This window comes from Salmo salar, chromosome ssa04 (genome assembly GCF_905237065.1).
Source record: "Salmo salar chromosome ssa04, Ssal_v3.1, whole genome shotgun sequence".
Taxonomy (NCBI): domain Eukaryota; kingdom Metazoa; phylum Chordata; class Actinopteri; order Salmoniformes; family Salmonidae; genus Salmo; species Salmo salar.
The window spans coordinates 82724467-82748700 of NC_059445.1; the positions used below are offsets into that span (position 1 = coordinate 82724467).

The following is a 24234-nucleotide window of genomic DNA, read 5'->3' on the forward strand; positions in this document are numbered from 1 at the left end:
TCAAGGTTCACCTTCCAACAGGACAACAACCCTAAGCACATAGACAAGACAACGCAGGAGTGGCTTTGGGACAAGTCTCAATGTCCTTGAGTGGCCGAGCCAGAGTTCGGACTTGAACCCAATCGAAGATCTCTGGAGAGACCTGAAAACAGCTGTGCAGCAACGCTCCCCATCCAACCTGACAGCTTGAGAGGATCTACAGAGAAAAATGGGAGAAACTCCCCAAATACAGGTGCGCCAAGCTTGTAGAGTCATACCCAAGAAGACTTGTCTGTAATCGCTGCCAACGGTGCTTCAACAAAGTATGTAAATGTGATATTTAAGTTTTTAATAAAAAATTTAAAAAAAGAATAGATTTGCAAAAAATTCTAAACCTGTTTTTTTTTGGTTTTTTTTGCTTTGTCATTATGGGGTGTTGTGTGACGATTGAGGGGGGGGGAAACTATTTAATCAATTTTTAGAATAAGGCTGTAAAAGTAACAAAATGTAGATAAAGTCAAGGAGTCTGAATACTTTCCGAATGCACTGTAGGTCGAAGTTATCTTTTCTACATACTTTATATCTGAAAGCGTTTTTCCATCCTGAGATGTATTTTAAAAATGCTTAGGTGGCCCTCCCAAGACTTTTTCTATACAGATAACATCCTGGGGTCTTGGTTCTGCCCAATCCATTTTAGCCAGCTCTGTTTGTCTTGACCACTGAAGGCCATGTCTCAAGGCCAGTGAAGTATAAACACATGAAATACTAAATGCCATAGCGGAGTCGTGAGCACTTAAAGGTTGCAAAAATTCAAATGAGTTCGCTTAATTTCAGAATGTGACAAAACAAGCAATGTGGAGTCATTGTACCATCTAAACTGCTGTGAAATATCTTTTCAATAACCCAAAATATTGTATTTTCAGCTGTTTGAAGCTGGTGTACAAAATCGAAAGTAAAAGGCACCAAAACGAAACTTAGAAATAGAACAGATCTACCGCTTCTTAGACTTGCTTTCAATGAGAATGACAGATCTATAACTGACATTTCTATGTGAATTTGATCAGGCCGCCCAATAAGTTACATATTGCAGCTTTTAAAGATCTCTAGTCTACTTCCTGTAAAACTAGTCAGGATCTTTTTACCACCTTTCACACATTTGACCAAATGTTCGTTTTCACTCTCACATAAAGAGCTGTTAGTAACTTTAATGATGGGTTGTGCAGTGCCTCTCTCTACCCAGGCTGACACACACACTCTCACACCCCCCTAAGTGTGTGTGTTTTTCCCCTATCAATGTCTTAACGCTGTGGGTGTCTATTTACTCTCTCAACCACTGTGTGTGTGTGTGTGTGTGTGTGTGTGTGTGTGTGTGTGTGTGTGTGTGTGTGTGTGTGTGTGTGTGTGTGTGTGTGTGTGTGTGTGTGTGTGTGTGTGTGTGTGTGTGTGTGTGTGTGTGTGTGTGTGTGTGTGTGTGTGTGTGTGTGTGTTGGCAGGAGACGTCGCTGACTCAGCGGAGCCCGGTAGAGGGGAGGAGAGACTGAGGGAGCTGGAGAGAAGCCAGTATGATTGGTGCAGAACAACAGACTGACAGCATGGTGAGCCAATCAGACAGCTCCATGGGAGGGAGAGGGGGAAGCTGCCATTTCATCTCTCACTGATTTATTCGTCTTCCTCTGACGTTTCTCACACAACTACAACACATTTTGACTACTATGCTTCAGTACTGAATGATACAGTGATGAAAATTGATTGACCCGATAACGATTATTGTTTTGAAATCTTACTTGCGTAATGGTATGGCTTCTCAGTATGTCATAGATATAAAAACAATCTATTTATATATATAATATATGCATCTGACAATCGTCACCAGCCGTTTTCACTAAACCAAGTGGAGATTATTCTTCAAATGTTTCAATTAACTTCCCACTAAAACGTGCTGTGTTGGTAAGCCAATAGTATACCGGTCTTAGACGTGTCCCTGATTGGCTCTTTTCCATCACAGTGTTGAACACACCCCCTCATGACAGACAGAACCGAATAAATTCACATTTCTACATCGCCCTCACAATCATAAACACCCTGAGGACGGAGTAGCACCGGACCGTGTGGTCCGGGGCCCCAGACACGGTTGTACAATATCACTACTCTATAGTCTGGGAGTGTGTTCCCTAGAAACCAAATGAAATGCGGCGGGACCTACCTGAATTTGTCCAATAGAAAGTTTAGCTTTCGTTGCAAACTGTTACAGTAATGAATTCACCCTAGGCCTCATGGGTAATAAGAACTGAGCAGAAGCTATGACTTTCCAACATGCCTGTTTTTTATTTTTTTATAAAAATTTTTTATTCTGTCTGCACATGACACAGTGGACAACACAGAGTTGGGTGTGGCAGTCTTAACCAGAGCCTGTTGGCAGCCATTGAGACTATTCCCAACACAAGCTATCGGTTAAGTGGTGAAACTGTCGGTCTGCAACTCTGCATGTCTGTCCACACATCTCTGGGTCGTTAGAGGTTCTCTCCTTCTCTGTATCCACATACAGTGCATAACAAAAATGACACTTCTCATCAATCTACACGCAATACCCCATAATGACAAAGCGAAACCAGGTCTTTAGACATTTTAGCAAACCTATAAAAAAAATAAAACGAAAAAAAAACGTATTTAATAAGTATTCAGACCCTTTGCTATGACACTCAAAATTGAGCTCCGGTGCATCCTGTTTCCATTGATCATCCTTCAGATGTTTCTACAACATGATTTGAGTCCACCTGTGGTAAATTAAATTGATTGGACATGACAGAGCTCCAGAGTTCTTCTGTGGAGATGGGAGAACCTTCCAGAAAGACAACCATTTCTGTAGCACTTCACCAATCAGGCATTTATGGTAGAGTGACCAGATGGAAGCCACTCCTCAGTCAAAGGCAGCCTGCTTGGAGTTTGCCAAAATGCACCTAAAGACTCTCAGACCATGAGAAACAACATTCTCTGGTCTGATGAAACCAAGATTGAACTCTTTGGCCAAGCGTCTGGAGGAAACCTGGCACCATCCCTACGGTGAAGCATGGTGGTGGCAGAATCATGCTGTGGGGACGTTTTTCAGTGGGAGGGACTGGGAGACTAGTCAGGATCGAGGGAAAGATTAACGGCGCAAAATACAGAGAGATCCTTGATGAAAACTTGCTCCAGAGCGCTCAGGACCTCAGACTGGGGGGAAGGTTTACCTTCCAACAGGACAACGACCCTAAGCACACAGCCAAGACAAGTCTCTAAATGTCCTTGAGTGGCCAAGCCAGAGCCCAGACTTGAACATCTCAGGAGAGAAAATAGCTGTGCAGCGACGCTCCCCATCTAACCTGACAGGATCTGCAGAGAAGAATGGGAGAAACTCCCCAAATACACATGTGCCAAGCTTGTAGCTTCATACCCAAGAAGACTCGATGCTTCAACAAAGTACTGAGTAAAGGGTCTGATTTACTTATGTAAATGTGATATTTCCAGGGGGGGTGAATAAATTAGCAAAAAAATTCTAAACCTGTTTTTGCTTTGTCCTTATAGGGTTTAATCAATTTTAGAATAAGACTGTATAACGTAACAAAGTCTTAGAAGTCAAATGTTCTGAATACTTTCTGAATGCACTGTATATCAGGAAGTATACACACTTAGCAGCAGAAGGTTAGAAACTGCGCCCTCTTGTGGGTGATGTAGGTACTACTTCTCAACACATGTCTTCTGTCAAGAAAAAGTGAAATAGATTGGGTGGCCTGCAGATTTGAAATGTTGTCAATACTTCTCTATAGAGCTGTTTTTCATATGGAGACATGACCGATCTACCACCTGTCTCCTCCTCAGAGGACTCCCTAGTAGGAATGTATTGATGATTGAGGTATTGGGTCACTGTGGTCCGTTTACAGCTTACCCACTCCACCTAAAGTCCATGGTCTGTCTCTGCTGTAGTAGTGGAGGAGGAGTTTTGTAAACGAGAACCTTCCTCCACCTGCTAGACATAAGAGACGATGATAATACTATATCAGCCTGGTAACCATCAACAGCTACACACACATTCCATGTGGTTGGTTGGGTGAGTGGAGGGAGGGATGGATGGATGGATGGCCTCCTTTCCTAAAAATAAAACTGTGGAGACATCGGATACAGGAGGCCATATCTGGAGCTCGCTGTCTGACTGCTCCGGATGGGCCGAGGGAGGAACGAGAGAGGCACACTAAGCCACAGTGTGGAGAGCCAGCCAGTCAGCCAGCCAGCCAGCCAGTCAGCCAGCCAGCCAGTCAGCCAGCCAGCCAGTCAGCCAGCCAGTCAGCCAGTCACACCACCAGACATGAGAACCCTAATGTGCCCTCTAACCCTCTCAGATAGGATACATAGGGACACGTTGGTCACACACGGGAGGGTGGTTTTAATCCTTCACTACTTCACAGTGACAGTGCACGGCTACATACGTGTGTGATGTCTCCACATCTACAGTACCAGTCAAAGGTTTGGCCGCACCTACTCATTCAAGGGTTTTTCTTTATTTTTTTTACTATTTTCTACGCTGTAGAAATAATAGTGAATACATCAAACTATGAAATAACACTAATGGAACCATGTAGTAACCAAAAAAAGTGTTAAACAAATAAAAAATAAAAAAAACATGAGGTTCTTCAAAGTAGCCACACTTTGCCTTGATGACAGCTTTGCACACTCTTGGCATTCTCTCAACCAGCTTCATGAGGTAGTCACCTGGAATGCTTTTCCAACCGTCTTGAAGGAGTTCCCACATATGCTGAGCACTTGTTGGCTGCTTTTCCTTCCCTCATCCCAAACCATCTCGATTGGGTTGAGGTCGGGTGATTGTGGAGGCCAGGTCATCACTCTCCTTCTTGTTCAGATAGCCCTAACACAGCCTGGAGGTGTGTTTTGAGTCATTGCCCCGTTGAAAAATAAAAGTTGCACTAAGAGTAAACCAGATGGGATGGTGTATCGCTGCAGAATGCTGTGGTAGCCATGCTGGTTAAGTGTGCCTTGAATTCTAAATAAGTCACCAGCAAAGCACTCCCACACCATCCCACCACCTCCTCCATGCTTCACGGTGGGAACTACACATGCGGAGATCATTCGTTCACCTACTCTGCGTCTCACAAAGACAGAGCAGTTGGAACCAAAAATCTCATTTGGACTCAAATCAGACCAAAGGACACATTTACAGCGGTCTAATGTCCATTGCTCGTGTTTCTTGGCCCATGCAAGTCTCTTCTTCTTATCAGTGTCCTTTTAGTAGTGGTTTATATGCAGCAATTCGACTTTTCTCTTCTCCTAAGGGAACATTCAAGATGACAGAAGCCAACCATCTAATCTCATGATGTATGCAGTGAAAAAGCACTTTAGCGTAATCTGGTCCCCTTTGCCAGTTGCCTGCCCCTCTCTGTTTGACGTACATTGCGGCTGTAGTGGTTCCATACAGCACATTAAGATAATGAAACGATGTCATGCACCAGAAGGCCTCCGTACCCGCCCCGCTCCTACCTCTAGCTTGGTGTTCAGAGGTTCTCCTCTCTGTTAGCCAGTCACGATCCACCGATACGGACTTCTGTCTGCGTGCCCCTCTGGTTTAAGACGTCTACATACTAGGCTCTGTTTGCTCCTAGCAGAACTCGGGCTAGGTGCTAAGCGAACGTCTGCTCGCGTGCTCCCTAAAAGACCTTCACTTACAAAACGAGAAACTGCAGTATTACTATTTTTGTCCCTCTTGGGACACCGTAGCCAGTACACTTCCTCAAAATAGTCCAAGTTTAATGTAAGATTAATCAAGAAATTACGTTTTTGCTGAGGAGGTCTTAGTTACAATTTTTCATCAAGCTAAGATGTTTTGGTGTAGTATTTCTCAAATGGAAAAAATGTGCATGAAAGCTGTCATTCAAGGAGAGACTAGTTAACAGTTCATTCAAGAATCCTGTCCATAGTTCCCACTCCTACTAGGAGTAGTACTGTTGACCAATCACCGAAGGGGCCTAGAACTTACACTTGCTTTAAAAAAAAGAAAGAACTTGTTGTGCACGAACAGCTTAAAATAAATCCTGAACACCAAACGTCACCATTTCATAATATGTGCGCACCTCGTTTCGACTGGATAGCATGCGACAGGCGTTAGGGACGCTGTATGTAAGTAGTGTACACTCACACCCTCCCTTAGGGAGCAGGCGAGCGTGCAACTGTATCTGGGAACAGTGCAGTGATGTACTGCAGCTCACTCAGACAGCACCAAGGAGACCCTCAGGAAGGGGGAGAGGTGGGGGGGAGGGGGTGAAAGGAAGGGGCAGGGCTGCTGTTAGAATGCTGTGTCACTGGAGCTCTCTGCGCTGGCTTCCCCTCTCCTCATCCCTCCATTCTCTGATCCGTCCTTCCCTATATCACACTCAGTCAATCGCTGCCAACGGGATGGCTTGAAGACACTCACACTAACAGCGACAGTGTCTTTTTTTTCTGATGCAGGGGTGTCAATGTAAATAAAGGTGAAATAAATAAAATAATAAAAATGTAGGAAGGAAAATAAACCTTGTGAAAAAGGTGTTCCATGTGAAAACATATTTCTGATCGTTTATCTGTGTGTGTGTGTGTGTGTGTGTGTGTGTGTGTGTGTGTGTGTGTGCGTGTGCCCGAGTAGTGCGTGGTGGTCCGTTGTGGTGTGGTCCCTGAGATGGTTGAAGCGCTGGCTGTAGCATCCTCAGGCTCTGCCATCCGCTGCTGTGGGTAGAGGCTGCTCTGCCGTGGGTAGAGGCTGCTCTGCCGTGGGTAGAGGCTGCTCTGCCGTGGGTAGAGGCTGCTCTGCCGTGGGTAGAGGCTGCTCTGCCGTGGGTAGAGGCTGCTCTGCCGTGGGTAGAGGCTGCTCTGCCGTGGGTAGAGGCTGCTCTGCCGTGGGTAGAGGCTGCTCTGCCGTGGGTAGAGGCTGCTCTGCCGTGGGTAGGGGCTGCTCTGCCGTGGGTAGAGGCTGCTCTGCCGTGGGTAGAGGCTGCTGAGGCTGCTCTGCCGTGGGTAGAGGCTGCTCTGCCGTGGGTAGAGGCTGCTCTGCCGTGGGTAGAGGCTGCTGCCTGCCTGCGACGAGATGGATCTCGGTGAAGGGTGAACAGGGATGGAGTGGGGAAGGGAGGGAGGATGTGATAACGGGGGGGGGGGGGGCTTGGGGGGGAGAGCACGTGATTGGGTAAGGTAGGAGATGCGCATGGCATGGTGATGGGTGGAGCTTAGCATCAGGCAATTCCTCCTCTCTCGCTTCTCTCTCTCTCATGCTGTATTCTCATTCTTCCTCTCACGTCTAGTAGGTCCGCCTGCTTCCCTCTTTCTTTTCCTTTCTCCTCTCCTCTTTCTGGGCTATTTCAGTGGACTCTGTCGTTCTTACAGACTATCCACTTCCTTCCCGACTTAGTCTGAGCAACAGGGGGTCTTTCCAGGCACCTGCTCTCCCTCACTCTGTTTTCATCTCATCTCTCTCTGGGGGAGGGGGGGGGGGGAGGAGGGTGAGGAGGACTGAGGTTGGGGGTGTGTCGCACCGCTGTCCCGGAGCACCTCCTGGGGCACGAGCGGGGAGAGGCAAAGCGGTGTGGAGGGAGGAGGGTAATGCAGGCCCGTGGTGCTCCCTTCATCGTCCATGTTACTGCTCCTCTGTAGACTGTGTGTCCGGAGACAGCCCGGTCTCTCATCATGAGCCTGGCAGATCGGGTCGCCTGCTCTTTGCTCAACTGCTTTGTAAGTGGCTCTATGGTCCTTTTTTCAAATTCTTGTGTGTGTGTGTTGTGCGCAAGTTTCGATCTCTTTTGTGTGTGCTACTCCCCTTCCTGTGCAGCGTGTGTTTGTGGGTGCCCCTGGGAGAGGGGGGGTTCCGGGGGGGGGGGGGCTTTGAGTCTGAGTCTGTCGGTTCTAATGGAGGACATGGAGCCATGTCAGGGGGGTAGAGCTCCAATAGAGAAGTGACTGTTAGCTTAGCCTACCTAGCCTCTCCAGTAGAGAATAGAGCGACTGTGCTAGCCTAGCCTACCTAGCCTCTCCAGTAGAGAGTGGAGCGACTGGGCTAGCCTCTCCAGTAGAGAATAGAGTGACTGTCCTAGCCTACCTAGTAGAGAATAGCGCGACTGTGCTAGCCTAGCCTACCTAGCCTCTCCAGTAGAGAATAGTGTCTGTGCTAGCCTAGCCTACCTAGCCTCTCCAGTAGAGAATAGAGCGACTGTGCTAGCCTAGCCTACCTAGCCTCTCCAGTAGAGAATAGAGCGACTGTGCTAGCCTAGCCTACCTAGCCTCTCCAGTAGAGAATAGAGCGACTGTGCTAGCCTAGCCTACCTAGCCTCTCCAGTAGAGAGTGGAGCGACTGGGCTAGCCTCTCCAGTAGAGAGTGGAGCGACTGGGCTAGCCTCTCCAGTAGAGAATGGAGCGACTGGGCTAGCCTCTCCAGTAGAGAATAGAGTGACTGTGCTAGTCTAGCCTACCTAGCCTCTCCAGTAGAGTGTGTAGCGACTGTGCTAGCCTAGCCTACCTAGCCTCTCCAGTAGAGTGTAGCGACTGTGCTAGCCTAGCCAGGCTTAGAGAAGGCTGTGTTGTATTATACAGCAGGAGTCGTGCTATAGTGACGTATGAGGAGGAGAAGCGAGACTGGGACTGTGCTAGCGTAGTAGCCAGCCTCTGAGCAGTAGCGCGTGATCTGAGTCGTGCTGTAGGGATGTACTGTGTGAGGAATATAAATAATAAATGACTAATGTTACAGCAGTGGCAGGCAGGTGGTGGGGTTGGATGGTACTGTTCTCTGTTATCGATGCTACTGCTGCTGATGTGCGCTGTCTGCAGTTTCTCTGCTCTGGCACGTGGGGGAGGTAATGGGGAGGAGGGGGAGAAGTAGTTGGTTGTCTTCGTAATAGAGTCTCCGTAGTGAACCAGGGTCTCTGTCTCAATTACTTAAAAGACTTGACAGGCCTTGAAAACAAGATGGTTACTTCTCATCAGGCTGGCTTTTGCCCGGTCACTTCTCCTCATCAGGCTGGCTTTTACCCGGTCACTTGTATCAGATCAGTGCAATGAAGGAGAGGCGGCGAGGAGAGGACAGATTTTTGGGGGAGCGGGGGGGGGGGAATTGAGAGTTCAGCCGAAGGTCCTCAGGTTAACCTCATCTGGGCTCTCCAAACCCCCCAACCAAAACCACTCACAAGCCCATAGGTGAGCTCTGATTAGCTAAGGCGCTGCATTATGAAACTGAATATTTGGTTTCATAATGTCCCAAGCTGGCACCAGTACCTGAGCTTTTGCTTTTGGCATTACCAACACAAATTATTTCCAGAGTTAAGTTTCTAGCACTCATCTGCTGGCTTGCATCGAACATTTATTTTGGCAAACCACTTGTTTTTTTTTCTCCAAAACTCCATTCCCCGCATCCCCATTCATCTCTCCCTCTGACTCGGTCATGTTTGTTTCTGCTGCCAATATATTCCTTTTGCCAAATTGAGCCAAAAAAGCCTAATGTAATTGATTAGTTTTTGTTTCCAAGACTCGGGTGCAATTTTAGCCCTCTTGTCCTCTGTGTTGGCTAAGTGAATCAGAAGGCGTGCAACTGGAGCTCTCCCTCTCTGCCCCTGGCCCGGACCCGGGAGAGCTCCCTCTCTGCCCCTGGCCCGGACCCGGGAGAGCTCCCTCTCTGCCCCTGGCCCGGACCCGGGAGAGCTCCCTCTCTGCCCCTGGCCCGGACCCGGGAGAGCTCCCTCTCTGCCCCTGGCCCGGACCCGGGAGAGCTCCCTCTCTGTCCCTGGCCCGGACCCGGGAGAGCTCCTATCAAGTGGCTCCCTGACTGACTGGCACCTAGGCTACAAGCCCTATGAGTACCTGCTAGCAGCTAGGTCCTGGGTAGTATTCAGTTCTCTTGCTCTCTCTCCCTCTTCGTGTGAGAGAGTGCACATCTTGCGCTCGCTCTCTCATACTCCCTTTCTCACACCCACACACCCACACTCACACCCTCCCGTTCAAAGCTAGAAATTTGGAATGACTGGGAGTGAATGGTAGCAGCACAAAGTTAACCCAAATTTAATTATTTGATTGTGAATTACTTAGTGAACACATAACTACTTTACTATCATTCTGTTAATTTAGACATTTTATCTACAGCCACTTTATTCATGGATGTCCTGACCTCTGGTCACGCTTCACTGCTAATCCTGTAGAATTAGACACGGCGCTGGTCCAATGAATGTGTTTATTTTCAAACACTTCCACACGTTGTCTTTAACTTTCCCATCTTCAGAGGCACTTCAGGCTACCTCAGTTTTGCCTGATTGTTTGTGCAACTTTCTGTTCCTGTTTGAAAAAGTTGCGATAGCCAGGACACCCGAGGTCACGGCAAAATTGCATTCCATGTCCAGGGGTGCGACCATTACGCGACTCTTAATTTGTCGTTTCTGTTGGACAAATTAAGATAGGTTACTGTTTGCTTCCGTTTTGAGTCTTAAACGGTAGTCAGTTTTCGTGATGAATATACGCCCCAGGCCTCGGCCCGGTCGTTGATCCATGATGTCACAGTTAGCAGAACTTCCAGGCATTCTCTCGGATGTCCCTGTCGTTGTTCTGATGGATAGATTATCCTCTGTGACGCGGAGCTCTATGACCTTTAACAGGTTTCAACACGTAATCACTGCACATTGCTGTACGTGTGTGTGTGTATGAATCAACAAAAGAGTTGAGGCTTTTCTCGAAGCCCGGGGAGAGGCCCTGTGCTTATTGAACAATCAGCCCAACCCATGACGTCGCTGCGTCTCAGTCTGGTGAAGCCCTCTAGGAACACACTGGTCTATGAAATATAAACAACCTTGGAGGAGATGAGGTGGACTAGGTATGATTCATCCACCGCTCTGCCATCCGTCCCTAAACTGGGCCTCCCACTAGTCTGCCCACTGTTGCCGACGCTGGGACAGTCCCCCTGAGCACTTTCTCTGGTGCTCTGTCTATATCCCTCTTCTCTATTTTATCTATCTTGCTCCGATGCTTTCTTGCTGTCTCTATCAGTCTGAATCTCACCCACTTCTCTGTCTCACCGTCTCTCTGTCTCTCTCTGTGTGTGTGTTTTTGCCTCGGTGCGTACGACCAGAGCTCTCCTGTTTCACTGGAACCTGTACTGTAGTCACTTGTCATAAACTCAGCAAAAAAATAAACGTCCCTTTTTCAGGACGCTGTCTTTCAAAGATAATTCGTAAAAATCCAAATAACTTCACAGATCTTCATTGTAAAGGGTTTAAACACTGATTCCCATGCTTGTTCAATGAACCATGAACAATTAATGAACATGCACCTGTGGAACGGTCGTTAAGACACTAACAGCTTACAGACGGTGGGCAATTAAGGTCACTGTTATGAAAACTTAGGACACTAAAGAGTCCTTTCTACTGACTCTGAAAAACACCAAAAGAAAGATGCCCAGTGTCCCTGCTCATCTGCGTGAACGTGCCTTAGGCATGCTGCAAGGAGGCATGAGGACTGCAGATGTGGCCAGGGCAATAAATTGCAATGTCCGTACTGTGGGACGCTTAAGACGGCGCTACAGGGAGACAGGACGGACAGCTGATCGTCCTCGCAGTGGCAGACCACGTGTAACACCACCTGCACAGGATCGGTACATCCGAACATCACACCTGCGGGACAGGTACAGGATGGCAACAACAACTGCCCGAGTTACACCAGGAACGCACAATCCCTCCATCAGTGCTCAGACTGTCCGCAATAGGCTGAGAGAGGCTGGACTGAGTGCTTGTAGCCTTGTTGTAAGGCAGGTCCTCACCAGACATCACTGGCAACAATGTTGCCTATGGGAACAAACCCACCTTCGCTGGACCAGACAGGACTGGCAAAAAGTGCTCTTCACTGACGAGTTCCAGTTTTGTCTCACCAGGGGTGATGGTCGGATTCACGTTTATCGTCGAAGGAATGAGCGTTACACCGAAGACCTGTATTCTGGAGCAGGATCAAGGTGGAGGGTCCGTCATGGTCTGGGGTGGTGTGTCACAGCATCATCGGACTGACCTTGTTGTCATTGCAGGCAATCTCAACGCTGTGCGTTACAGGGAAGACATCCTCCTCCCTCATGTGGTATCCTTCCTGCAGGCTCATCCTGACATGACCCTCCAGCATGACAATGTCACGAGCCATACTGCTCGTTCTGTGCGTGATTTCCTGCAAGACAGGAATGTCAGTGTTCTGCCATGACCAGCAAAGAGCCCGGATCTCAATCCCATTGAACACGTCTGGGACCTGTTGGATCGGAGTGTGAGGGCTAGGGCCATTCTCCCCCCCCCCCCCAGAAATGTCCGGGAACTTGCAGGTGCCTTGGTGGAAGAGTGGGGTAACATCTCACAGCAAGAACTGGCAAATCTGGTGCAGTCCATGAGGAGGAGATGCACTGCAGTACTTAATGCAGCTGGTGGCCACACCAGATACTGACTGACTTACTTTTGATTTTGACCTATTATTCAATTTCTGTTAGTCACATGTCTGTGGAACTTGTTCAGTTTATGTCTCAGTTGTTGAATCTTGTTATGTTCATACAAACATTTACACACGTTAAGTTTGCTGAAAATAAACGCATTTGACGTTTTCTTTTTCTGTTGAGTTCATAACCTTCAAACCCCAGATACGTAATCTACCAGAAAGAAGTAAAGACTCACACACACACACTCTCTGATAAATACAGTATACAATACTAATACCGGGCTTCTGGAATAATCCAGAGAATTTTAATCCAGTCAGATTAGGTCAAAAGCACCGGTCTCCCGACGAGTAACGACACGACTGCACATTGTCTCCAAGGAAGAATTGGGTGAGAAACTAGCAAGAAGAAGCAATTCTCTCAGTGGGAGAAAAAAAAAAAGGACCATTTTTTGGGGGGGTTTCCATAGCAACCGCACTCATTCAGATTTATTCAGGATGGCGGCACATGTTCGTATTCCTTTCCTTTGTCTGCCTGACTACCGGTCTGTGAATACCTGTCTGTGCCTGACTACCGGTCTGTGAATACCTGTCTGTGCCCGACTACCGGTCTGTGAATACCTGTCTGTGCCCGACTACCGGTCTGTGAATACCTGTCTGTGCCTGACTACCGGTCTGTGAATACATGTCTGTGCCTGACTACCGGTCTGTGAATACCTGTCTGTGCCTGACTACCGGTCTGTGAATACCTGTCTGTGCCCGACTACCGGTCTGTGAATACCTGTCTGTGCCCGACTACCGGTCTGTGAATACCTGTCTGTGCCTGACTACCGGTCTGTGAATACCGGTATGTGCCTGACTACCGGTCTGTGAATACCTGTCTGTGCCTGACTAACGGTCTGTGAATACCTGTCTGTAAATGCCTGACTGCGGGTCTGTGGATACCTGACTACCGGTCTGTGAATACCTGTCTGTAAATGCCTGACTGCGGGTCTGTGGATACCTGACTACCGGTCTGTGCCTGACTACCGCCACAGATTTTATTTTATTCCTAATGTTCTCTCTCTGTGTGTGTGTGTGTGTGTGTGTGTGTGTGTGTGTGTGTGTGTGTGTGTGTGTGTGTGTGTGTGTGTGTGTGTGTGTGTGTGTGTGTGTGTGTGTGTGTGTGTGTGTGTGTGTGTGTGTGTGTGTGTGTGTGTGTGTCCAGTAATTCCTGTAAATGGAGTCTCAGTCACTCAAAGGGATTTGAACGCCATTGTTTTTAAGAGCAGTAGGGACATCCCCGTTGACCTCCTGGTGGTCTTAATCTGTACTGCGGCTGATCCCCTTCAGAGGAACAGGATGTATAGTTATCAACCTATCACATTGGCTGAGGTCTGGTTATAGTATGCCCAGGTTTGATGTTGGTACTGAGGAGGATGAGAGAGAGAGAGGGAGGGAGCGTTGGGATGTTTGGCGTGTTCTCCAGGTCCAGTGTTCCGACTCCGTGCTCGTCGTGGGGGGGGGGTACAGTGACGAAGCAAAAAATGCATTGTTGGCTCGTCCGGTCACAGCCGTACAGCAGACCCTGTTCTTCCTGGCTTTGCCTGCTGGGACAGAGGCTGAACGTTTCTCTCCTTCAATCTATCCTGATTTGTATGTGGAAGTGGATAGTATCATCCTCAGATGGGCCGAGGGAGAGAGACTAATAACAAATGAATTGGCAGACTTTTGTTTGCCTCTTGTGTCTGGCTGCCCGGTGTTTTTTTGTTTTGTCTCTTTCCTCTGCTGCTGTGACTGGTATAGTCCGGTATGGTAGAGGTCTGATTTATTCAGCCCCGCTCCTCCCCACTTCCCCCAGCTTTTCATACCGCACCTGCCCACACCCACTGGGCTTTCTGTCCGACTCTCTCCCGCTACCACAAGAACCCGTCCCAATCGGTGTTACTGGGCTATATCAGCCAATGCACTAGACCTACTGTAGTTTGAAGAGGGCAGAGTTGAGGAGACTTACACTTTCTCTTGAGCTACGTTTTTCATAGCCTACCTTTTTTTAGGAGGACGATTTGCGTGCCGAGATAAATGGGTTATCAATATTTATTGATAAAATGAGAACGCACGGTGGTTGCCTATGCGAGCGACGCGCCTTTTTATCAATTTTTTTTTCAATGACGATAACATGTTTTGGATTGCACACTAAACATGTTGGATTACGTAATGAAAAAAAGATGGGACTGTAGAATTGATTATGTATCATTGATGCAACGACCCTGTCGGTTTGATCGAGGCGCGGTTCCATTATGAGTTTATAGTGCAGTATTAATGGGACGGGAGCCTGCGCCAGCCGCCGCTTGTTGCCCCATTTACCGCGAAAGTACACTGCATGCTGGGAAAACTGACGAGGGAGTGCTGAGCAGAGCAGGAATACTCCATAACAGCGTCCAGCTACTAAATGTTGCCAACTCATCCACTACAGAGTGAGTTGTGCAGGAAGAAGATAAAAAGGAACAGAGAGACTGCTGGATTATTCCCTGCCTGCCTGTGTTTTGTGCGTGTGGGTTAGTTCATTACATCTCTGTGAGAGGGTGCTATGTAGCCATTCCTTATACAGTCATTTATAGCTCTGGTCTGACACTTCTCTGTGTGGTGGTTGGGAGAATGCCAAGAGTGTGCAAAGTTGTCAAGGAATCACAAATATAACATCTATTTTGATTTGTTTAACACCCCCCCCCCCCCCTTCCCCCCCTCAATATGTGTTATTTTATAGTTTTGAATAACCCTTGAATGAGTAGGTATATGCAAACTGTTGACTGGTACTGTATGTCAGCACTCCAGTTTAACATAATAATGGCCACACTTCGTCTGCTGCACACCACATCCCTGTACCATCACAACCACATCCCTGTACCATCTGTAAGCCAAGGGAGAGACCACCCCACATCCCTGTACCATCTGTAAGCCAAGGGAGAGGCCACACCACATCCCTGTACCATCTGTAAGCCAAGGGAGAGACCACCCCACATCCCTGTACCATCTGTAAGCCAAGGGAGAGACCACACCACATCCCTGTACCATCTGTAAGCCAAGTGAGAGGCCACCCCACATCCCTGTACCATCTGTAAGCCAAGTGAGAGGCCACACCACATCCCTGTACCATCTGTAAGCCAAGGGAGAGACCACACCACATCCCTGTACCATCTGTAAGCCAAGTGAGAGGCCACACCACATCCCTGTACCATCTGTAAGCCAAGGGAGAGGCCACCCCACATCCCTGTACCATCTGTAAGCCAAGGGAGAGACCACACCACATCCCTGTACCATCTGTAAGCCAAGGGAGAGACCACCCCACATCCCTGTACCATCTGTAAGCCAAGGGAGAGGCCACCCCACATCCCTGTACCATCTGTAAGCCAAGGGAGAGACCACACCACATCCCTGTACCATCTGTAAGCCAAGGGAGAGACCACACCACATCCCTGTACCATCTGTAAGCCAAGGGAGAGACCACCCCACATCCCTGTACCATCTGTAAGCCAAGGGAGAGGCCACCCCACATCCCTGTACCATCTGTAAGCCAAGGGAGAGGCCACCCCACATCCCTGTACCATCTGTAAGCCAAGGGAGAGGCCACCCCACATCCCTGTACCATCTGTAAGCCAAGGGAGAGGCCACCCCACATCCCTGTACCATCTGTAAGCCAAGGGAGAGACCACACCACATCCCTGTACCATCTGTAAGCCAAGGGAGAGGCCACCCCACATCCCTGTACCATCTGTAAGCCAAGGGAGAGGCCACACCACATCCCTGTACCATCTGTAAGCCAAGGGAGAGACCACCCCACATCCCTGTACCATCTGTAAGCCAAGGGAGAGGCCACACCACATCCCTGTACCATCTGTAAGCCAAGGGAGAGACCACACCACATCCCTGTACCATCTGTAAGCCAAGGGAGAGACCACCCCACATCCCTGTACCATCTGTAAGCCAAGGGAGAGGCCACCCCACATCCCTGTACCATCTGTAAGCCAAGGGAGAGGCCACCCCACATCCCTGTACCATCTGTAAGCCAAGGGAGAGACCACACCACATCCCTGTACCATCTGTAAGCCAAGGGAGAGGCCACCCCACATCCCTGTACCATCTGTAAGCCAAGGGAGAGGCCACACCACATCCCTGTACCATCTGTAAGCCAAGGGAGAGACCACCCCACATCCCTGTACCATCTGTAAGCCAAGGGAGAGGCCACACCACATCCCTGTACCATCTGTAAGCCAAGGGAGAGACCACACCACATCCCTGTACCATCTGTAAGCCAAGGGAGAGACCACCCCACATCCCTGTACCATCTGTAAGCCAAGGGAGAGGCCACACCACATCCCTGTACCATCTGTAAGCCAAGGGAGAGACCACACCACATCCCTGTACCATCTGTAAGCCAAGGGAGAGGCCACCCCACATCCCTGTACCATCTGTAAGCCAAGGGAGAGGCCACACCACATCCCTGTACCATCTGTAAGCCAAGGGAGAGGCCACACCACATCCCTGTACCATCTGTAAGCCAAGGGAGAGGCCACCCCACATCCCTGTACCATCTGTAAGCCAAGGGAGAGGCCACCCCACATCCCTGTACCATCTGTAAGCCAAGGGAGAGACCACACCACATCCCTGTACCATCTGTAAGCCAAGGGAGAGGCCACCCCACATCCCTGTACCATCTGTAAGCCAAGGGAGAGGCCACCCCACCTTTGTTAACATGGTCATCTACATGTCAAACCAACGCAGCATGTGTCCAGACCTACTGCTTTCACTGTCATCCCCTCCAGGCTCTCGCTGGCTCTTTTTTGAAGTGGACCGGTTCAGTTTTGTGGCACAGAGGGATGAGGTGTTAATACTGGCACAGTCTGTTACATGTCATAACCAGCGTGACCAGTGGACTACGGTTTTGGGTTCTGTGTTGGGTTGGTGGCAGTAATGACAGATGTCCCCTCTGGATTCACATGGCAGGATGCAGGAGGACATCTACATGGCTTGTCACTTTCACACGGCTGATAATGATGTTGTCTGCTTTGTGGGCATGTACCAGGTGATGAAGCACAATGACCGTACTGCCATTTTGATTCTTGTCTGATATGAATCACTTGCTGGTATGAAGCACAATGACCGTACTGCCATTTTGATTCTTGTCTGATATGAATCACTTGCTGGTATGAAGCACAATGACCGTACTGCCATTTTGATTCTTGTCTGATATGAATCACTTGCTGGTATGAAGCACAATGACCGTACTGCCATTTTGATTCTTGTCTGATATGAATCACTTGCTGGTATGAAGCACAATGAGTAAAAATCCTCATGTTGATCTGTCTGGTCTGGCTGTGGTGCAGACTCTATACAGAGGCTCCTCTCGTCTCGTCCCCAGTGTGTCTGAGCCAAGGCAGTGGTGGAGGGAGGGAGGGAGGGAGGGAGGGAGGGAGGTGGGCGGGCACCTGCTGCTGGGGAGACAGCTGGAATGGAGGGAGGAGGGAGAGATTAATGAAGAGGGGATTATATCCTCCTGCTGCTTCCACAGTTTTTCCTCGGGATTTTCAGGGACAGTCCCCTGGATTTTAGCCCTCAGAAAGAACCAACTATGGAGTTAAATGGAGTCTGATATTTCAATAATTAAATGTTGTATTTCATCATATTTGCATAATGAAATATTTTCTGTCTCTGTACCAAACTCGTTTGCTCTCGCGGCTTCCCTGCAGACCTTCTGTTTTACCAGAGTGTTCAGGCAAACGTTTGATCAGTGATACATTGTCACCGCTGCATGGACAACCATGCCCATGGCCAGAAAGTGTTTGCATGCAACAGTATAATCTACCAAACCTGAATGATTGTAAAATGACTAGATAGACTAGGAGGGGTAATGAAATTGATAGTAAAATATAGTTCCATGCTATTGTTTTTTTTCTTCGCGTAGCTACACCCCTAGTCACCTTTTTATAAAAACAAATGCTTACCTTAACACATTTTTTAAATTTAAAAAAAAAAAAAATTTAAATGAAGAACTTGAGGATCTCGATCCTCATTCTTCTCATGCTCCAACATGTTCATTGATGAAGGGCTTGACCAGCTTCCCCGTTAGGTGACCTGCTGGGTCGGTGGTGTGTTGGTGGTGTACTGACCGTAGCCCAGCAGTGGCCAATCCCGTCCTTCTTTCCTCTGTTTGCTGAAGACTGTGTAGCACCCACCCTGCGTCAACGATTGCAGACGCTGGCTGGCATCGTGCTGAGTAAATGTTTGCCATTGGACCGTAACAGAGTTCCTGTTGTAGTTCAGGAAACAGATTTTGATGCTTTATTGCCAAACTTCGTAACCAAACAACAGCCCTTCCTCTAATTCTATCATATATATTATTATTATTTTCTATGACCCAGAACAGGGAAGGCATTATATTTTGAGGGGTTACGGGTCTGCCTGGCCTGCATCACGTCACAGCTCTCCTCCTGTTGTCTGCCAATTCACCCTCCACCACTACCACATTGCATCGCAAATGGTACCCTACTACCTTATTTAGTGCACTACTTTTCTATGGGACCTGGTCAAAAGTAGTGCACTGTAAAGGGAATAGGGTCCCATTTCGGACTTGGAATCCATCTGAAGTGGAGGTCTTTCACCTAATTTATTATCTAAGGTCCATCACGGTCAATGTTTCATCTGCTGCGTGACGCCTGTGAACGCGCTGAGATGGCAGATTACCATACACACACTATGACACACAGATGCTTGCTCGCGTAGGGTCTGGAAAGAGACTCATGTGAAGGGAGTTGGAGGTTTTTATTGACCTTTTTCCTGGGCGAGTGCCGATTTTGATCGAAGCCACTTGTTCAAGTGCTTTCTCTTTTGACCTGGTAAAGTGGTGCTGTACTGTTTTTTGTTACTATGTGAATGTGTGCTGAGATGTCACCTGCTTGACTTCCTGTCTTCCAGGGTGAAGAGGGACCCCCCAGTCTGGAGTACATCCAAGCCAAGGACCTGTTCCCCCCGAAGGAGCTGGTCAGTGAGGACGACAACCTGCAGGTGGGTGACTGGGAACACATGCACACCAGGTAGAATAGACAAAGCCCACACAAGGATAGTATTGGAAACATCTCATCTCTACAGTAAGCTATTTCTCTCTGGAGAGAGATTCCGTTGGGAATCTGCTGTGCGTGAGATGAGGCTGTTTTTCTCTGGAAACTCCTCTTGCTCATACTGGAGGTTCTGTAGGAAGGGTTGAATTATTTATTTAACAAGGCAAGTCAGTTAAGAACAATTTTTTATTTTTTATTTACAATGTCGGCCAGACACTGGGCCAATTGTGCGTCGCCCTATGGGACTCCCAATCACGGCTGGTTGTGATACAGCCTGGATTCGAACCAGGGTGTCTGTAGTGACTCCTCTAGCACTGAAATGCAGTGCCTTAGACCGCTGAGCCACTCGGGAGCCCCTATTGATGCCGATTTTGTTATGTATGTATGTATGTATGTATGTATGTATGTATGTATGTATGTATGTATGTATGTATGTATGTATGTATGTATGTATGTATGTATGTATGTATGTATGTATGTATGTATGTATGTATGTATGTATGTATGTATGTATGTATGTATGTATGTATGTATGTATGTATGTATGTATGTATGTATTAATTCAACAACAAAAAATTCAACCAAATTGAATACTACTAAGGGGATGTAAATGGAATGCATCTAAGCTCAGTGATCCACAGTTACCCCGGGTTACCACTTCACGACGGAGAAAGGGCTTTAGAACTCAGTCAATTAGACTGGGTGTGGATTAGGCTACGTAGGTGGCCGTGACATGGCTGGGTCTGGCTGGGTGAGAGACGGCTAGCTGCGGTGGCAGTGGGCCAGTCTATGAGCTCATCTGTAATCCTGTTTGAAATTAGAATACTGCATTCCAGCGCAGCTCCCTGGAGAGCTGGAAGAGAGGCTGCTATTGTTAAGTTGGTACTGCAGGAAAAGGTGTCTGGGCTCAACACGTAATCAGGAAAGGGGGATACCTAGTCGGTTGTACAATTGTATGCATTCGACTGAAATGTCTCTTCCTGCATTTAACCCCAACCCCTCTGAATCAGAGAGGTGCGGAGGGCTGCCTTAATCGACATCCACGTCTTCGGCACCCGGGGAACAGTGGGTTAACAGCTTTGCTCAGGGGCAGAACGACAGATTTTTACCTTGTCAGCTCAGGGATTCGATCAAACAACCTTTTGGTTACTGGCCCAATGCTCTAACCACTAGACGAGCTGCCCCCCTACACTCTAACCACTAGGCTCCCTGCCGCCCCTACACTCTAACCACTAGGCTACCTACCACCCCTACACTCTAACCACTAGACTACCTGCCCCCCCCTACACTCTAACCACTAGACTACCTACCACCCCTACACTCTAACCACTAGGCTACCTACCACCCCTACACTCTAACCACTAGGCTACCTACCACCCCTACACTCTAACCACTAGACTACCTACCACCCCTACACTCTAACCACTAGGCTACCTACCACCCCTACACTCTAACCACTAGGCTACCTACCACCCCTACACTCTAACCACTAGACTACCTACCCCCTACACTCTAACCACTAGACTACCTACCCCCCCCCACACTCTAACCACTAGGCTACCTGCCCCCCCCCCTACACTCTAACCACTAGGCTACCTGCCCCCCCTACACTCTAACCACTAGACTACCTGCCCCCCCTACACTCTAACCACTAGACTACCTACCCCCTCTACACTCTAACCACTAGACTACCTACCCCCCTACACTCTAACCACTAGACTACCTACCCCCCTACACTCTAACCACTAGACTACCTACGCCCCCCTACACTCTAACCACTAGACTACCTACCCCCCCTACACTCTAACCACTAGACTACCCCCCCCTACACTCTAACCACTAGACTACCTACCACCCCTACACTCTAACCACTAGACTACCTACCCCCTACACTCTAACCACTAGACTACCTGCCCCCCCTACACTCTAACCACTAGACTACCTACCACCCCCTACACTCTAACCACTAGACTACCTACCCCCCCTACACTCTAACCACTAGGCTACCTACCACCCCCTACACTCTAACCACTAGGCTACCTACCCCCCTACACTCTAACCACTAGGCTACCTACCACCCCTACACTCTAACCACTAGACTACCTACCCCCCTACACTCTAACCACTAGACTACCTACCCCCCTACACTCTAACCACTAGACTACCTACAGACCAGGGAGAGGGTAGAGTAGAGGATCAAATCCAACTTTTATCTAAAGCATTTAAAATTGTAAAACACTTTACATTTATAAAAATGTTTTATTTTTTATTTTATTTAACCTTTATTAACTAGGCAAGTCAGTTAAGAACAAATTCTTATTTACAATGACGGCCTACATCGGCCAAACCCAGACGATCACCCTGTAGGACTCCCAATCACGGCCGGTTGTGATACAGCCTGGATTCGAACCAGGGGGGTGTCTGTAGTGACACCTCTAGCACTGAGATGCAGTGCCTTAGACCGCTGTGCCACTCTGGAACATTTAAATGAAGAATGTAAAAAGTGTGATGGACATAATACATTGCTGTCTTCCATCATGGTCCTGACAACAGATGTACCTTTTGAATAGGTAAAAGGTAATTGGATGCTGCCTCACACAGGTTCAAAACACACAATGAGTACGTAAAAAATCTTAAAAATCCACACTAATAATATTAAACTGATTTATGGCAGTAGGCAGATTATGCAATAGTCATGTAAACACCTTTACTCTGCTTATCTGAATCAGTCAGGTCAAAATCGAATTAAACATAAGCCAATTTTAAAACTTTTGAATTATTAGGACACGTAAACGCCTTAATCGGCGTTCCAGCGGTGTATTTGACCTGTGCGTGTGCACCGGCACCAGCCGAGAGCCTCCCTCTTTAGCGTGACTGAAGTGAGTTCAGAACAACTGAATGTATGCGTCTTAGGAGTAGTTTTGTCTGAACTCCGAATCAAATCTGCTTCCCAACAATAACATGGTCGCTGTGGTAGAATGTTTATTTTGATTTGCGTTTTTCTGTGTTTAATCAGAGCGCCATCAGGTAGCCTGGTTTCAGATGTGTTCATGTAAACAGGATTATTAGGGAAATCGTTCTTCTTGCAAAGCATGTCAACGTTTTTCAATCAAACTATTATATTAATCTCACTATCCACAATCACGTAATTGTGTGCATGTAAATCATTTATTGGATATTATGACATTTTGGCAATTAAGCTTCTAGCATTACTAGTGTTAGCGCAATGACTGAGCATGCTAGCTGTTCCAGTATACTTCGTCATTGCGCTTTTAGCATTGGCTCTAAAAACGTCCTTAATCTCCCTTCAAACTGACATAAAAAGGGTATCCATGCGTTTCTGAGTCTGGGTAAGTATTTGTATTTATTTATTTCACCTTTATTTAACCAGGTAGGCCAGTTAAGAACGAGTTCTCATTTACAAATGCGACCTGGCTAAGATAAAGCAAAGCAGTGTGTCACAAACAACAACACAGAGTTACACATGGAGTAAACAAACGTACAGTCAATAACACAACAGAAAAGTCTGTATACAGTGAGTAGAAAAAAAATAGAAAAAGTAGGAAAAAATGCTTAAATGCCTTGTGCAATGAAACAATTGAGTTATTCATATACAGTACCAGCCAAAAGTTTGGGGACACCTACTCATTCAAGGTTTTTTTGTTGTTGGTTACTACATGATTCCATATGTGTTATTTCATAGTTTTGATGTCTTCACTATTATTCTACAATGTAAAATAAGAAAAGAGAACTTTTGACTGGTACTGTGTATCTCTCGCTCTCTGGAAAAATACTGTGACAATGATGATATCCCCTTTTAGGCAGTCATCCCCCAAGAGCTGAATGACTGCCTGAAATTTCAGCCTGTTTTGGTGGGTTGGAGTTTTGGCCTGTCTGGTGACGTCATCAGGTGGTAAATTAGTTATTAGACCAATAACAAAGAGTTCTCAACCTCTCTGCCAATAACGGCTAGTTTTCAGTTTTCCCCTTCCCACTGAGACCACTCCCGGACAGTCCTAACAAAATTGTCGAGAAATGGCTCTTTGCTGAGAAGCAATTTGTTTATTTTTGACCAATTATTATTTTTATTTTTTTAAACAATCACAGTAAAATATTTAATTGTTAACCAGAAATGAGTTGATATTGATCAAAAATGTCTTGCCATAATGTAAAAATATATCAGACAGCATAAGCATAAAAAGTCCACATTATTATATTTCTACTACATTTGATTCACTTATTTTATACAATCTGTGATTTACCAAAACCTGATATTTCATATAGGCATATTTTTAAATTAGTTTTTGGGGATCTTATACTGTCTGCCATAAGATCGGGGAGTGGTGGTTTACTAGCGACCACCTTGGGAGTAATTCACCCCTGGAACATTAGACTTTAATACTTCCTTCTGCTGAACAATCTCCAGTCAACCATGTCTGTTTTCTCCCTAGATGTTCATTTCCTTACAGACCTACAGAGGCAGTGTTATCAAGTCATTCATGTAATTATTGCTATCAAGAGACTCCTACTTTTTTAATTACATTTTTTAAATGTGTGCAGAATTTGATTGTTAATTGTTAGGTCATCCTCAGGGAACCTCGTCCATTCTAGAGTTAAACAAAACACATTCTAACATGTGATTGTTAGGTCATCCTCAGGGAACCTCGTCCATTCGAGTTAAACAAAACACATTCTAACATGTGATTGTTAGGTCATC

The 24234-nt window shown here is 47.2% G+C and overlaps 1 protein-coding gene across 9 annotated transcripts in view; it reads left to right on the forward strand.

The window, feature by feature from the left end:
- Positions 1-24234, forward strand: part of mtmr4 (myotubularin related protein 4) — a 123547-nt gene that overhangs the window by 22301 nt on the left and 77012 nt on the right. For 4 of the 9 annotated variants that reach the window (XM_045717405.1, XM_045717406.1, XM_045717404.1 and 1 more), the window contains exons 2-3: positions 1473-1574; positions 19375-19464. In XM_045717405.1, coding sequence (XP_045573361.1) covers positions 1542-1574; positions 19375-19464 — 123 coding nt within the window. In that variant the 5' untranslated portion in view covers positions 1473-1541. Of the gene's footprint in view, positions 1-1472; positions 1575-7479; positions 7723-19374; positions 19465-24234 lie in introns of those variants that run through there. The other 5 variants (XR_006769682.1, XR_006769683.1, XM_045717403.1 and 2 more) reach the window with 2 other exon arrangements.